Source organism: Podarcis pityusensis, assembly GCF_964106645.2.
Source record: "Podarcis pityusensis genome assembly, chromosome: 7".
Lineage (NCBI taxonomy): Eukaryota > Metazoa > Chordata > Lepidosauria > Squamata > Lacertidae > Podarcis > Podarcis pityusensis.
In genome coordinates this window covers 48,144,453-48,161,148 of record NC_138031.1, presented here as the reverse complement: position 1 = coordinate 48,161,148, position 16,696 = coordinate 48,144,453, and the positions used below count along the sequence as shown (strand labels likewise).

At 38.9% G+C, this 16,696-nt stretch overlaps 1 protein-coding gene across 23 annotated transcripts in view; it reads left to right on the top strand.

Annotated features, from left to right (window-relative positions):
* Positions 1-16,696, top strand: part of EPB41L3 (erythrocyte membrane protein band 4.1 like 3) — an 86,162-nt gene that overhangs the window by 22,965 nt on the left and 46,501 nt on the right. For all 23 annotated transcript variants that reach the window (XM_081013047.1, XM_081013067.1, XM_081013065.1 and 20 more), the window contains exons 2-3: positions 1,103-1,332; positions 4,224-4,421. In XM_081013047.1, coding sequence (XP_080869173.1) covers positions 1,114-1,332; positions 4,224-4,421 — 417 coding nt within the window. In that variant the 5' untranslated portion in view covers positions 1,103-1,113. The remainder of the gene's footprint in view (positions 1-1,102; positions 1,333-4,223; positions 4,422-16,696) is intronic.

Here is a 16,696-nt window from a genome sequence, read left to right as displayed (position 1 = left end):
TTTCATAAACTTTTTTATGTACGATTTGCTCTGTAACTTCCATAGATAACTTTTCAGTAGGATTGCAAGAATGGATTTTGTTATTTTTACTAGGGCTGTTTTACTAAATTATAATACTAGACTTTCATACAGTGGCCTGGTTCAGCCATCACATGATTAAACCATAGTTAAAATTTGTTATACTTTTAGTCCACCCTTCTGAAGATAGGCAACCCCATACAATATATTTAATTGGGAAGAGTTTGAGGTGGGCCATCTAAGTGATGATTTTGAGTCATTACTAAAGTGACCCCTACAGTGATAATTGATGATTAGTGAAGAACATCACAATGCGAACATAGCAGTAGGTAGTGGACAGGTCCTTATCAGCAAAAATACTGATTTTCTTTTTAAAGGAGTATTTCCCCTCTGTTAATTGCATAGTTACTCAATTAAATAAATTATTATGGCTACCAGATTTAAGGCAAATTACATGGTGATTAACAAAATCAGATCGTTACGGTCATACTTTTGTTTTTGATAGATTCAAATTGTGACAATGCTGCATTTATTCATTTGAAAACTTTTACTCTTGAGTTTTAAAATTGTCTAAATGCTTAAAAGGTGTGTCATGGGCTACAGCCAGGCCATGGTGAGACCCTTATTTTTGTGATATTCCTGAGTCGCACAGAGATTTTGCATTGAGCCGCCAAGCAGGAACAGGATGTTTTCAATTTTATTTCCTTGGGATTCTGTTGGAAGAGTTGGACAAAGGGTGATTAGTTATCTGACAAATGGTTTATAGTCCTCTACAATCTTAAACAAGTCCCTAGGTAGGACTAGTTCTGGTAGCTGGATTCAGTGACCAGAGTTACGAAGAATCTGCATTCAAACAAATTCAGACCATCTAAGTGTGGTGAGGGGACAGGAGAGCAGGTGTGAAGACAACTAATAAAAAAATCCCCTTGTGTGAAGAGATAGGTGGGTGGGTGTGACTCCCCGTCACCCACAAATGGTCTTAACTTTGCCACCCACACTTAAAACCATCTTACTTGTTTGTCAATTCAGTTTTTGCCTTCTTTCGATTTTTTTATGATACTGAATAGTTTTATTTGTGTTGTAGAATAATCAACCATGACTACAGAATCTGGATCAGATTCTGAATCAAAGGATCAGGATCAAGAGCAGAAAGAAGCTTCGGGTCAACAAGGATCAGGTGGGACAGGGGCCCAAGGACAGCAGCAGCAACAACAACAACAGCAACAGCAACAGCAGCTGAGGGAAGAGCACCAGAATGCATTAGAACAATTTTCTGGTGTTGCAGCTCACAGCACTCCTGTGAAAAAGGAACCGGTAAGATCAGAACTTGGATAATTTCTTTAAAAGTCTTAACATACACTAGAAAGCCAATGCATAACTTTACTTAGACACAGATTTCAGTCTGATTAAACAGTACTCTTGCACACTGATTGGTGATCTACTGGGGATGGAGGGGACAGGTTAGATACTACTCCCCTCTCTCAATTTCAGTCATATAATATTTTTGTAATTTTTGTCAGATTGTCTTACATGCTGGGCTTAATTTTTAAAACCTATTGCCATTGTTAAAAGGGGGGGGGACCTTTCGCTATTCATCACAGTGTTAGATAACTGCACATTTTGAAGAGTTTGGCAACACATTTCCACTTTAACACCTGTTGAAATCCCATTTTATTTGGGGTTGAGTGATGTTTGAAACTAACAAAACCTTACATCCATTAAGGCCTGGTACTTACAAAATGACTACATTTAAACTACTTTCAGTTGTGTCAACACTGAAAAAATTCTCAGCCCTGAGGCTTTCCCCCTCTTTAATAAAGCATTGCTTTTTGGACATAAACAAGGTGTATCACATTAGAATGTTGTTAATGGGAAAGGAAACAAAGGAGGCAGACAGCAATGACTGTGATTATATACAGTGGTACCTCAGGTTACATACGCTTCAGGTTACATACTCCACTAACCCATAAATATTACCTCGGGTTAAGAACTTTGCTTCAGGATGAGAACAGAAATCGTGCGGCGGCGACGCAGCGGTAGCAGAAGGCCCCATTAGCTAAAGTGGTGCTTCAGGTTAAGAACAGTTTCAGGTTAAGAACAGACCTCCAGAATGAATTAAGTTCTTAACCCGAGGTACCACTGTAGTTCACAACTTTGTTTAAAGAGACATGGCATGTGTATTAGCATTAAGCCAAGAGCAGTGTGCATGGATAACCAGCTGCATTGCCCCCTTCAAAACAAGGCATGTATGGAATAGGTTTCCCATCTCTAACTAACTATATTGTAGGCTTTGGTTAGAATAATACATACATTCTTTACTCCATCAACAACAGGTGTTGTTGGGCTAATCAGACATTATTATATCAAACTCTGAACCAAAGTTACAAACCAAAATGTATAGATTAGTCCGGTTAGAAATAAATATTTAGATCCCTCCCCCCCACACACACAAAGAAAGCAATGGGAAGTCCTCCTGTGTGAAAATTTGAGCAATTTCATTGTTGCTCTGAGTATAGCTGAAGGTAGCTTGATCCAAAAAGAGCCTTAACACAATTTTTCTTCCCTGTTAGATGTTAATTTATGGTGCCATTAGCCAGATAATCAAATTGCTTGTGGAAATGCATCACAAATAACCTTTGAAAAAGAGTTCATCACACATGAAAGAATGTGCATTTATGCATGTAAAATAAAAAATAAAATACTGAATGCAAGTTGTGTCTCCCTGGTCATTTTGCCCTAGATAACTGCATGAACAGGATGTCAGGCTTCTTTAGGAAGATGAGACTTAATTCCCTGTGAAGGTGCATGAACACATCTTGACAGTTTGGGGTCCTGCTATAATAGTTCCTGGCATGTTTTTGTGCACAGCACAAATTACTATAAAGGTTCTTCTGTGACAGTCTAACCTGGATAAATTCTCCCCGGCTTAGTTTTGTCCTGGTTAGCTACTTCTAGACATTCATATCCACATCCTTTCCTTTTGAAATACTAATGCTCCTGTTTATAGATCAAACTAAATATTACCAGCTGGTTTGTGTGTGTGTGTGTGTGTATCTGTTTTCTCTGTACCACCCACTAGTTTTCACAAGCAAATGTAATTCCTCTCACCATGTATATTCAGTGAAGCCCTGCACTTTCCCACATATTGTGCAACACACAGTTCTTTGGCTCTGAAAGCAGATTAAGGCTTTTGGCCAGATTTGATTCATTCTCATGGAGACTTGTTACAATGAAGGAAACGGACTTGGAGGATTAATTTGTGATGGATGTCAGTTCTGCATGCTGCTGACTTACTATGAAGTCATTTTGAGCTGAATCAGATTTGTTTTTTATGATGGCCAGATGAAAATAAGATTAAATTTCTAAGCTTTAACTAACGTATTACTACATTTTAGTTGCTGCTGAAATGTTGCTTCTGAACTAGTTGTGGAAGAGCTGTGTACAGAGTTAGCTGCCACTAAAGTGGCAATGGCATTGGAATGTAACTGCCAGGTGGAAAGAGCACACTGTGTTGGCTGGACTATAATCTTCATTCCCTTCTTTCCTGAAAGGGGACATATTGCATTCAGCCATATGTCACATTGGATCTTTTAAACTCAGACTCCTTTTTATGCATTATGAATTATCAGCTCTGCCCAGATGTTTAGAAAGTTTGTAGGCATTTCAATTTAGTCTATTTCACTGCAGTTTTAACCTTCTGTATGTTTAAAATTATGGTTGCAATTTTTTAGAGATAGTTTTATTGTTATATCTTTTTTTAAAAAAAAAACTGCTTTGCGGTTTTTCTACAATCAAGTGGTATATACATTTTATGAAATAAAAATAAATAATCAAATCTGATCTCTGTTAAATGTAAATATTGTGTGTGTACCTATGATGAAAACACTAAATTATTAGAAATATAAAACTCAAGACTCCTGCAAAGGTTAATATATGTCATATGCTGAAATGATAATTCTCAACACTTTACACTATGAATTAGGAGTTATAAAATGGAGTAGCAGTTTCATTGACTAGAAAAGCTTTTCAAAACATTGAATGAAATTTCTCTGCACTGCAGTTACGTTGCAGTTTCAAAATGTGGCTCTAACTAGTCCTCTGTAAGGGATGTCTGATTGTACCTTGTGATTCTGAAAGCTCGCTGCAATCGGCCACATTTTTTTAATCTGAAATTAGAACTTAATCTCCCTATTTTCTCTTTGTAGGGCAGTGACAAAGAACGCGAATTTGCTGCTGCAGCAGCAAAACAACTGGAATACCAGCAGTTTGAAGACGACAAGCTCTCTCAAAAATCATCCTCAAGCAAGCTTTCCAGATCTCCTCTAAAGATTGTCAAAAAACCGAAAAATATGCAGTGCAAAGTAATCCTTCTAGATGGCTCAGAATACGGCTGTGAAGTGGAGGTAAATACTGGAAGGGAGGGAGGAAGATTTTTTACTATATTTGATCTAAGGTGTTTATTTGGTGAAGGCTGGTTGCAAAGGAAATTTACTTCTCTTTTATATCAGAAGGAGAGTACCTCTAAGAAAGGAAATATGCTTATAAAAGCTTGTGGTTTGTGTGTATTCAGTCTGGAATACTGGCAGTAGAAAACCAAAAACAGAAATTGAATAATCCTTCTCCCAAGGCTCTATGTGATAATTCACTTAGCAATTCAGCCTTTCCCTCAAAATATATTTGCCCTTGTGATATTGATGAGCAGTGAGAGTATAGAGCAGCAGGAAACACCAGCAAGGAAAAGAGACAGTAACGATACAGATCGGGAATTGCTGGTTATTCTGTACCGCAGTTGGATTCTATAGCTGTGTCTGAATCTATCTGAAGTGTGCCGTTTCAGGCTTTCTATCAGTCAAGAGACTTTTGGTTCACATATTCTTCAAAGAAAGGCCTGTCTAGAATTTCACACTTTTATTCTCAGGGTATGGATCTTGGTGATAACTGTTCAGAAAGAGCAAGCAATTTGTATAGCATCAAAGGCAGCCTTGTGAGGCAGTGGTGAAAAAAGCCAATTCTGTGCTAGGGATTATTGGGAAATAGACTGAAAATAAAACTGCCGCCAAGATTGTAATGCCTGTACAGTATAATAAATATATGTTGTGGGTGTATTTGTAGTGCTCTCCATTTAAAATATACATATATTTAGAACTGGGAAAAGGTGTAGACAGAGGAAGCAAGGTGATAAAGTGGTTGGACCACCTTCCTAATGAGGAAATGTAGAGGCTTTTTAGCTTAGGAAGAAAGGTAACTGAGTGTGAAGACATGGTAGTAGTTTATGAAAAGTATAATGGGCTGGGATAGAGGCTTGTGAAAGTTTGCCTATGTAGAGAAAATGACTAGGGACCTTTTATCTTACAGTAGTAGAATTCAGAGTCACCAAATGAAATTGATTAACAAACAGTTCAGAAGAAAAGTACTTATTCACAATGCTTAGTTCATATGGAAATTTGTGATCACAAGCTATGGTGATGATTACTTTAAAAGGGAAACTTGATGCCCAACGCCTTTGACCTAGGAGGCTCTCCAACTTTAAATAAAAAGCAAAACACATCCTATTTCTGCCCCAGTGAGGTTAATGCCACTACTCCTTGTTTTGCTACTTTTCTCTGCTTGGGCTGAGAGCACCCTTATTCCTAATAAATCGGAACAATGTGAGCAGAGTAGAAGGTCAGGCATCAAGGGAGAAGACAGCAGGGAAATATTTCTCCAGTCAGGAGTCCACCACAGTTCCACCAAATTCCGAAAATAGTGCTTAACGTTATTCCTAGACTAAAAGGACAGAGCTTGATGATTGGAAAAAAGGGTTAGCTTATAGAACATACATTCCAGTTCTAATGCAAACAAGCTTGTTAACAATTCCTACCTACCTTATTCCTATCCCTAGGGTCTCAAGAGAAGGCTTAGAACAGCTGTGTGTGTAACAAGGACAGGTTTGGGAGACGTCACCTAGCTTCTCTGACACGTCTCAACTGTCAGCGAAGCTGTGTGCTCTCTCTCTTTCTCTCCCCCCCTTCCCTAGATTATGTTAAGGAGCAGGGGCCTTCCAGTTGATGGGCAGCTCATCAGGCACAGCTATCAAGCCTGCCACATCACATCGTCATGAGGAACTTTAAAAAATGTGGATGAGAGGTCTATCGGCGGCTATTAGCTGCTACTTGCTGATCAGAAGGTCGGCGGTTTGAATCCCTGCGACGGGGTGAGCTCTCGTTGCTCGGTCCCTGCTCCTGCCAACCTAGCAGTTCGAAAGCACATCAAAAGTGCAAGTAGACAAATAGGTACCACTCCGGTGGGAACGTAAACGGCATTTCCGTGCGTTGTTCTGGTTCGCCAGAAGCGGCTTAGTCATGCTGGCCACATGACCCGGAAGCTGTACGCCAGCTCCCTCGGCCAATAAAGCGAGATGAGCGCCGCAACCCCAGAGTCGGCCACGACTGGACCTAATGGTCAGGGGTCCCTTTACCTCTTTTACCACTGAATACCAGTTGCTGTATCTCATTCCAGCCATCTCTTACACATGGCTCAAAATTCAGAGAGACCAATGAGCCAATCTAGGGATGAGACATCAATATATTAAGGATAAGAGTTGTCCAGCAGAGAGCATAGCAGGATACGGTGTTGCTTCAATTCTGGCTACGTTCCAGCTAAGCAGGTTTATAGCTGGTTTAGCTGCTGCGTCCCTTCCTGACCTGCAATCAGAGTTCTGATTCTGAGTGCAGGGAGTGGGTTGGTGCTGATGCCAGCCAGTTTGTGTTGGTTCCTTCAGAACTGTAGCTTCAAGTGGGCTTAATAATTGGATCAGCTCTTCCTCCAAGGTCTCATCCAGAACCGTGCTGGTCCTGCTAGGGGCATATCATGCCAGAGGGGACATAGAAAATAAGAAGAGCCCTGCTAGATCTGGCCATATATAATCTGGTCCAGCATCCTGTTGTGACAGTGTCCAACCAGATCTCAATGGGATGCCCACAAGCAGGAGACAACATGATTGTTTCCTTTATGGCCAGTATCTTGAAGTTATCTGGTTGGCCTTTGTTGAAAATAGGACGCTGAAAATAACAAATTGGTTTATTCATATTTGAGTTTCTCCTCAAATGGAGGGGGAAATCCCTATGTGTGGGTGTGCATTGACAGAGTAATGTAAATGTTGGTTGTGTAAGCCTGCAAGATTTTGTTGTGTGTGAAGGTCAAAAGATTATCAGCAAAAAAAATGTGCTTTCTAGGTTTGTCAGCACTGGTAGCAGCATAGGTCAAGAGTCTCTTGCAATATAAAACAGGGATAGGATTTTCTTCTCCTTCCTGGAAGGCGTGCCCAAGGCAAGCAACCAGAACTTTATTAAATTTGTATCCCAAAGGAACCCGTGGCAGCAAGCACACAGGTGATAAAACAATTAAAACTTCTAAAAGCAAAACATATCCAACACAGAAACAACTATCCAACGCACCAGGTTCAGTTGGGGATGAAGGAACAGAGGCTGTAAAAATGTCTGTGTCTAGCTTCCTTCACTTCCTTCACTGAATGGCATGGCCGTCCACCACTTCCTCCCACAGCACACACATCTTGGAAGCCAATGGTCATATTTTGCCAAGTCAGAATTATTTTCTCCTTGAATTAGTAGGAAAACCTGGTTTTGTTTCATTCTATTCTGTGACTAAGCTAGTTGGTGCACCAAGGACCTCCAATGGAAAGGAAGGGTATTTAATTGTTTCTGTGTAACTAGCCAACCTAGCAGGGAGGGAGAAGAGGAAGCTTCTCAGGAGCTTTAAATCTTTAAATCTATAGTTCTGATTGAAATTACCTGCCCTGTGCATTCATGCTGTTATTAAGCTTATGGGGGGACGGACCCTTAATAGTAGCATGACACCAGTCATGATGAGAATCACATGGTGGTGGTGAGATTTAACCAGCTGAGGAAGCATCAAGTAGGGAAGAGAAGGCTGGAAGAGAAAGAGTGTGAAGTACTTCTGATCCCATCCACTACCATTTCTGCTGCCGCTGCCACCATCTCACTGCTAGCAAAATACCTACCTTTTGCTTGCCTCGCCTGAGATGTTCTTAGCTGCACTGACATTTGAGGTAAACTGTATATTACTGTGTCTGTTACAGTTTTTCATAACGGATTTAACAAAATATCTATAACTTTTTGCCCATTTTTAATTCTCTTTTTTGAAATGGAGGTTCATGTGGTGGTGAATATGCTCTCATATTGACTGGAAGTAGAATCCACATTTTCTAAGAGAACTGTCTTCCCTCTCGAACTCTGACCATATTAGTCAGCAGCTGGAGAGTTAACCCCTTCATGTTGCAAATGGATTTGAGAAATGTCTTCTACTGACTATTTTACAAGGTTTCTTTCAAGCCCCATTTCATCCAGATTGGAGTGTGTGGAACAGGTCCCTGTGAGCACCAGGGAATGCCTGCCAGAGCCGTGTTAACAACTCATGCATTAGAATCTGACCAGTTTGAGTGAATCATGAGTACAATTAGGCAAATTTGCTATTTAACGTTGTTATTTCTAAAACCCCAAATATTTTGACATACAACAGACAATCTTGCCAGCATTAGCTTATATTGATAACAAGCTTGTTATGCTGCACTCATCTTTGTGAGCTTTCATATTAAATTTCTTGTCTATGGATCTTACAAGATTCGAATACTACCAGCAAACAATTTCTTGCTAATATTTCTCGAACAATATACCGCTTTTAGCTGCCATTCCACCTGACAGACTACAACAGCACAGGGAGAAATGGAAGTGGGCCAACTTGGAAGTGGCTCCTCTTTCCTTCAGCTACCAGCCAGCAGTAGCCATTACAAAGGGAGAGATACCACCTGGGCAAGATTGAAAGTGAGTTAGCAGGGGGACCAGCTCAGTTGGACTTATTTTCTCCCTGGACTGTTCCGTTCAATCCACTTATTCTAAAAATTGTGCCTGAATTGCCTTTTCTCTCTTTCCCCCTGCCCATCTCTTTTTATTTAAAATATTTGTTGCCACTCTTAACTGCGCAGCAGCTTTAGAGCAGGTTACAGGTAAGAACTTTGAATTCACGCTACAAGGGTTGCCGCACTGGGATTCTTGAAAGAGAGAGGCTGGAGTAACTAGCATGGGTCTGTTGCATACCAGTTGCTTCAGACAGATTATAAAACCATGTGTGGTGTGGGTAGCTTGTATGTGTGAGGATGTGTGTCTACATGTTTGTTTCTGCCCCTGCATGTGTAATTTCATAAAATTTAAGAAACCATCCTGAATATTACAGTTTCAGTTCATAATACTAGGCCTGCTGAGAGCTCTGTTGCTGATGTCATGAGAAAAGGCCCTAATTTGGTCTGATTCCAAAATGAGGACTAGGTCACCAATCTTCTTACTGGGATTTAGCAATCCTTTGGTTGTTGGGGCTTTTTTCTGTTTAGATTAGTGCTGGCTTTTTAGGATTGTGAGCTCAAGGGTTATTAAAAATAAACTCTTGGCCCCAATAGAAAGCGTGCCATATTATACAATGTCACTGACACTTGTATGATTGTTACTATAATATACAAAAGTGTGAGACATTGATCTGCACACTGAAAATCTATTAGAAGAAGACATTTTAAATGCAGATATAATGCAACTGTGTTGCTGGGTAAATTGTTAGCATTGCCATTTGTCTCCAGCACTATTTTTTTTGTTTGTTTGTTTAAAAGATTAAAGGGTGTGTGTGAAATTAAATGGAAAAATCAGAAACCCATAACTGAGTATTAGCAACACTTTCTAACCGATCATAAGACGTTTATTTCTAATGAAGCTTCATTTACATTAATGTGTACTTGCAACACAGAGGCAGTATGAGATTCAGTGGAGGTTGTAGACTGCAATCCTGTACACACATGGTATTTAGTGGGGCTTACATTGGGGTAAACAATGCATAGAATTGTGCTGTACTATTCCTTCATATCATGAGCATTACATTTTAAGCAAGTTTTTAAAATTGCACAGCAAGGATCATTTTTAATACAGACAGATCCAAACATGCTATATGGAATAAAGAAACAATCTATGATAGAGTAGCAAAAGAATGTGTGTTTAAAATATCTACATTTGTAGTTCACAAATTGAAATTTAACACTGTATTATTGAACTAAGCTCTTTATAAAACAAAAATAAGCTACTCATTGTGCTACAGGCATGTTACTACAGGCCATTATTTTGGATAACTAGAAGACACAAATTAATGGTTCCCACGTGACATTTTAGGTAACAGATATTTAACATTTTAGTTTGCTGCTTGAATGAGTTAAGCTGTTGCCAGTTGAGTAGCAAGAAAGGTTGTCACCAAATTTTTGTTATGGGATTTCTACATTACATGGCAAAACTATTATTGTGGCCTAAGAACAACATGGCCAGAAATGCCAAACGCTACTTCTCTTTGTGTCTTTATGCTTAGAACAAATGAATATTTTATTCAAGATAATTCATTTGCTGGCATGCATGCAATGGCCTGTGAATGAAGAAGGAGAACAAAGGAAAATAGTCTGGAGTAAATGCCCTGATAGAAACAAGGTGTTAATTCAGGCCAACAAGCTAGCCTGCATGTGTAAGGGTTACAGCGCAATCATGTGCACATTTGCTCAGAAGTAAGAGACATTAAGTTCAATGGGGCTTACTCCCATGAATGTGTATAAATTGCCACCTTGCTCTTCCTTACAAGCCACATAGTAAGGAGTGTCTGTGCATTTGTGAAGCATTTTCCCCCCGACAGAAGTGAACCAAGGGTATTTTAGGATTTTGATTAAGAATGTTCAAAGGATTTTCAGCTACCGTAACCCTGAGTTTGCAAATCAGTGCTAAAGATGATGCACCAATAGCTGCCTGTGTTGCAACTGTTTTAAAGGAGGGTTCCCTGTGTGGCAGTACCAGGATAACTCAGTGAATTTTTACAAGTCTTTAAAGTATTGCATATTATTATTGTTGTTGTCTCATTTATTGGTATTTCCATTTCTTAGCTGAATCCAATCAGTTTAAATGTTATTAATCTGTTGACTGCCTGCAGTTCTTAAGCAAAGTGACAAAACTCATATTTTGATGGAATGATAACTGATAGAAGAATGTTAGCAGTAAGCTTCTTAGTCAAACTTTATCATCCATTCTCAAAGGATAGGTGTTTCAGCATTCAGACACAAGGCTATATGGTAATTCTGTATTTTCTATATTTGCACTGAGAGAATTCACTACAAGACTATCAGGGACAGAACATTTGCCTTGCATTCAGAAAGTCCCAAGTCTATGAGACCCTGCAAGTCAGTGTAGACAATACCAAGCTAATTGAACAAGCTAATGGGTGTTTAGTCAGTAAAAGTTTGTATATAAGCCATCTTCCTATGTTCTAATGCTAGGGAATGTATATGTGCAGTGACATTTTTACTGCAAGAAATAGTTATGCAACATCGTGTCATAAATCTCATGGGATTTAAAATGAAAATGGGTGGTATTAATCTTGTCACCTGTGTGCACTCTCTCTCACTCACACATGAGCAAACCTGCTATTTAGATTAGGCTGGTGTAGGATGGGACACTCCCCTATTGTTACAAAGAGGCTATATTAGTATTGGGAAAGGGGGAAAATGCAAATAGAGGCATACTCTGAATGTTCACTCCCTTAAATTTTACATACTGTTCTGCTTGCAAACTCTTAACCTAGACCTCCTGCATTAAGAGAAAAGTTTGGTGGAACATTGTTAGCTTTTCGGGCTTTTAAATGCCGATATCACAAGAAAGGAACTTGTACAGTTAAATTGTTTCTGCCCAGAAGTCAACAGTTCATATGACTGACCTACTGTAAACATTGAAATCAGTCAACTGGAAGTGGTGGACATGTGCTATTACTGTATTACAGACAAAGTGTTCCTGACAACTGGCTAAACCTTCAGGCTTTTCTTCACTAAAGGGATCATTATAGTTGGTTTAGGATGGGTAAAGTGATGTTTCAAGTTGTTTATGTTTACTTCCTGACCCTATATCAGGGTATGTGATCTCTGGCTGATAGACTGAATTTGCCCCCCCCCCCCAAGCGGTTTGGGTGGCTCCCAGGACGCTCAATAATTTGGCAATTAGTTGCTTTAAAAATGTTCTGCTGAGGGATACTGTAGGGTATCACCAGTGCTCCAGAAATCAGGAGCCTCTGCCTCAGCTTTCCCTACAAATGGTACTATTGCAAGGTTTTCGAGCTCAGGAAACAGGAAGGAAAACTTTCTTTTCTTTTTTGCAGTAGTACCAAACCAGAAGAGCAGAACAGGTGCCTTTGCCAGGCAAGAATACATTTGAATGTGTTGATTAATGGAGAAGAAAAACAAATCAATGTGTTCAATCATTCAATCAACACGTTCAAATGTATTCTTGCCTGGCAAAGGCACCTGTGCCGAGGTAGGATTGCCTCATTTCTTAGCACTGCAATTGAGAAATGCTTTCGCTTTGCTCTAGATGCAGAGTTGAGTAGGAAAGCCTCCCACTCTAGCACTGCTGTGAGAGAGCAGAACCAAAGCATTTTAAAGTCATAAATGCGGTGTTGCATGCCCAAATGTTTGACTCGGTGTGCATTCCTTCCTGCCTATCTGTATGCTGATTGTGTGCCTCCACACATGTGCATTGGCCATAGCCACCACTGGTATGTCACCCTCTGAGAGGTGGCCAGTCCTCAATTTCCTTTGACAGAAAAAAGGTTAACTGTCCTTGCCCTACATAGACAGGTGTGTGTATTTTTGTGTGTATATATTTCTTTCTTTCTATTTCTCACAGGGTGTGTGTGTGTGATATGCTTATTGATCCCTCTTTGCTACCTGGTAATATAATGTCTATACTGCATTCTGTTTTTTCTTTCAGTCTGGATGGACCCATGTTCTTATTTAGTCTAAAAGTTTGCTCACTGGCCTACTCCCTTTTCTAGGTGGTGTGACGTATTTCTTTGCTGATTTCATTTTAGGTCCACTTTATTCTGCATTACACAGTCATCTTCAGCAGCACAGTGTCCACTTCTGGGTGCTTTACTTTAAGATAGATACAGGAAGTTTAGATGGCATCCATAGGAGGGTAGTGAAGATTCTCACATTATGGATACTCCTTCCTATGAAAAATTGGTGAAGGGATTTGGCATGTTTACCCTGAAGAGGAAGATTGAAAGAAGAATGATAGCACTCTTTGAACACTTTGAAGGGCTTGTTGCTTCAGAGCATCTATCCATGGTGTAGATTCTTTATTGGTTATATGGCAAATGGCAGGTCCCATAGTTCCCTTTGTAGCTGAGAAACACTCTGTAGAGATTGTCATATAATGAGCCATAGTCTTGAGCTTGTACTCTATTAAACATTCTCCCAGTGCAAAAGTCCGAGACACAAACAGTTTCGGGAGAACAATTAGCTTGTAAAATTGCTTTATCTCTTCATTATTTCTCTGTCCTAAGAAATTTCCCCAAAGTATACCCTAGTATTTAAACTGAATAATAGGCATTTATAATAATCCACCAGATGTTTAATTTGTAGTCAATATTTCCTCGCATACTTCAATCATTATTGCTAAATTATGTGGGTGCTCTATATTAAGCCATTTTCAAACCGATACATATCTTCAAAAGCATACATAAAAATGAAGAAAACTGTTTAAGAACTGTGACATTCTTCAAAGGATACATAAAAAGGAAGAAAACTCTGTTTAAGAACTGTGACATTAAATTATTGGTATTGTAAATGACATACACATACAGGCAATTCTCAGCTTACACTCTGGGGATTGCACATAAAGTCTAAACCTACTGGGTTCAATGGCGGGTGGGATTGCCAAAGTCATTTTTCTCAGAACCCTGCCCACTTTCTACATATTAATTTAGTTATTTATCTGCCAAGTGCTGAACAGACACAAGTTAAATGTGTGTAAGTTGTGAGTTACCTGTATATATATATATATATATATATATATATATATATATATATTAGAACACAAACTACTTTATACTAACGAGTTAATGTTTAACATTGTTTGCCGCAAATTGTGATAACCCATATATTTATTTGCAAACTAACAAAGGACTCATTCGTATGACTGTGACTGTAGTCAAACCTCCTCCATATTGTGTCCACTTTTCCCTCTAATGCCATGAGGCTTGCAATTTCTTCTCAGCCTCTGATTTCATTTCTTTTTTCAATGCCAGTGTGATTTACTCAGTATATGAGGGGGTGGGCTCCCAGGGCCGGGTACCACGGTCCTTCAGGCTGCTGTTGGCTATGGGCCAGGATACTTTAGTGCTAGGCTGTTGGGTGCTTAAGGTTACTTGAGAAACTTCAGAAGATGAATTCTAAGGTCCATGGACTAGCTTGAGTTAAACTGACTGCTTTCTTATATTAAACATTTACTTATTCATTCATTTTGTGTATTTGTATATAATTATTCAGCCAGTGCAGCTCTCAATATAATACAAATGACTATAAAATCAATACAATACAATTTATTGCTGGTTATGCTACAAATGCAAATCATTTATAATATAACCAGCGGTAAATCAGCAGTTAAAATAAATTAAAATACAGCACTTTTTGTGCCATAGAGGCTTTAAAATTGCAGCTCTTTGAACAAATTGTTGGTGTCAGGGGCCAAACCATTTGAGACATCAATTGTACTCATGGAATTAATATGCACATTTTGTAATGTAAATAGCAGCTAAGGTGAACTGAGGAAGAATTGTCCTAATATAGTGGGAAGAACAGGCAAAATTGTAAGAATACATTTTAAAGACTTGAGAAGCAAAAGGAAACTGCAAAAGTGATTGGTGAAGCAATCTGGAACATAAAAATGCTTTGGGACTAAGATCTAGAGCTTGCGGGGCTAGAGTCTCTCTTTGTCCATCTCCTTTTCTTTTCAGCGAAGGCAACAATAAATAATGGTTTGGGATGAATAAATTATTTAGTCCTGTTGCCACCATTGATTTTTTTTAAAAAATAATTGAATGGTGTGTTGCCAGACTCTTAATTCTTTCAGGCCTAGAGTTGGTTTGTACTGTTAGTAGGGAAGGAAACTACTAACTGAAATATAATCCCTTTGGTTCTCTTTAGTTACAGTCTAAATGCAACACAACTGCTGGCAGGACTGAGATCTTACCACAATATTACCTTTACTTAAAGACCTGCACTGACTTCCTCTTTATTACCTGGCCAAATTCAAGGTTTTCCTATTGGTATATAAAGCCCTGAGTGGCTTGAGGCCAGTTTACTTGAAGGATCACCTTGCTCCACGTGTACTTACTCAGCCACTTCTATTTTTGGGATTTTGTTCCTCTTTTGTGGAGCATTGTATCTTTTAGTGTGGCAATATCTGTGCTTTGGAACACTTCTTCTTAGGCAGCCACCCACGCTATATTGTTTCATTTTTTTTTCAACAAGTCTACCTAGGCATGCAATTTAGTGTTTGTATATTTGCTTTTTTTAAAAAAAGCTGATTTGGGGGGGGGTATCGTTGACAATTATTTTATGTTACTTTATGTATACAGCTTTGATTAAGTAGTTCATACATTTTTTTCTAAATAAATTAATAAACACGTTTTTGGGATATGTGCTATATACATGGTTGCCTGCATATCTGTTTCCAACAAGCATATACTTTTGTTTGCTTGATCTCGTTACAAGTCAGATGAAGCCACAGTGGAATGTGCACATCAGAAATTACATGGAGTGCTAATTTAACTGGTATATTGCAAACCATTGTTGTGTGTTCCCTTATCCTCTCCTATCCAACACAATGGGGTTTTGATGGTAATTTGAATTTCAATGTTTGGTCACTTGTTGTATATTTGCTGCCAACGAATGTTCACCTCTTAAAGTTACATATTAAAAAAGGCACCTGCCTCCTGCAGGCCTCCAGTAAAACACCTTTAACCAACTGCTTATTGCTTATCAAAGCAGTCAGCTGTTGCCAGCATATGGATTTGCCAGCTGAAACATCTTTGATTTTTGACCTTGCCTGGCTTTTAAATTGACAAGGTGCTGTACTGTCATCATGAAAATGCAAATAGATGCAAATTGCACCCTTGAATTTTAATATAATTCTGAGCCCAGCAATTTTGTTAATGATCTCCCAACAGTCTTTCAGCTAGCACATCTGCATTGACAGATACTAAAATGGACAACAAAATCCCAGAAAAATCAAGTATCACACTTGTTCCTCCAATTAAGCAAGCACCTCTACCTTACTGTCTAATTACACTTTAGTACTGCAAGCTACTGACCCATATTTGAAAGCATATGGTGTTAGATATTACCGAAATAGTTCTTTTTAGCATTTATCATGTTCCCTGTTAAATTGATCTGGAACTTCTTGCTAGGTGTACATAAAAGGGTGTTGCAAAGGATTTACAGAAAAACAAACCCACAATCATGGCTCTTGCCAATTATCTGTCTTGAATTAGTTCCTTCAATTTACATCCCTAAGTGATTGTCAAGTAGTTGGTGTTTAGTACAAGCCTTATGCTGGTGAAAACTGAATCTAGAATGTGTGGCAATTAAGGAACACAAAGAGTAACTGTCCCCTGTTGTTTCCACCTTGGAGAGGTTTATTGGTTTTTTAATATTTTTCTCAGTCTTCTAAATGGAGATAATAAAATCTTTTTCCCCTTTTGCAAAATAACCTGGAAAAACTCAGGCAAAGTTGACAGTTTGGTGGAAAACATCATT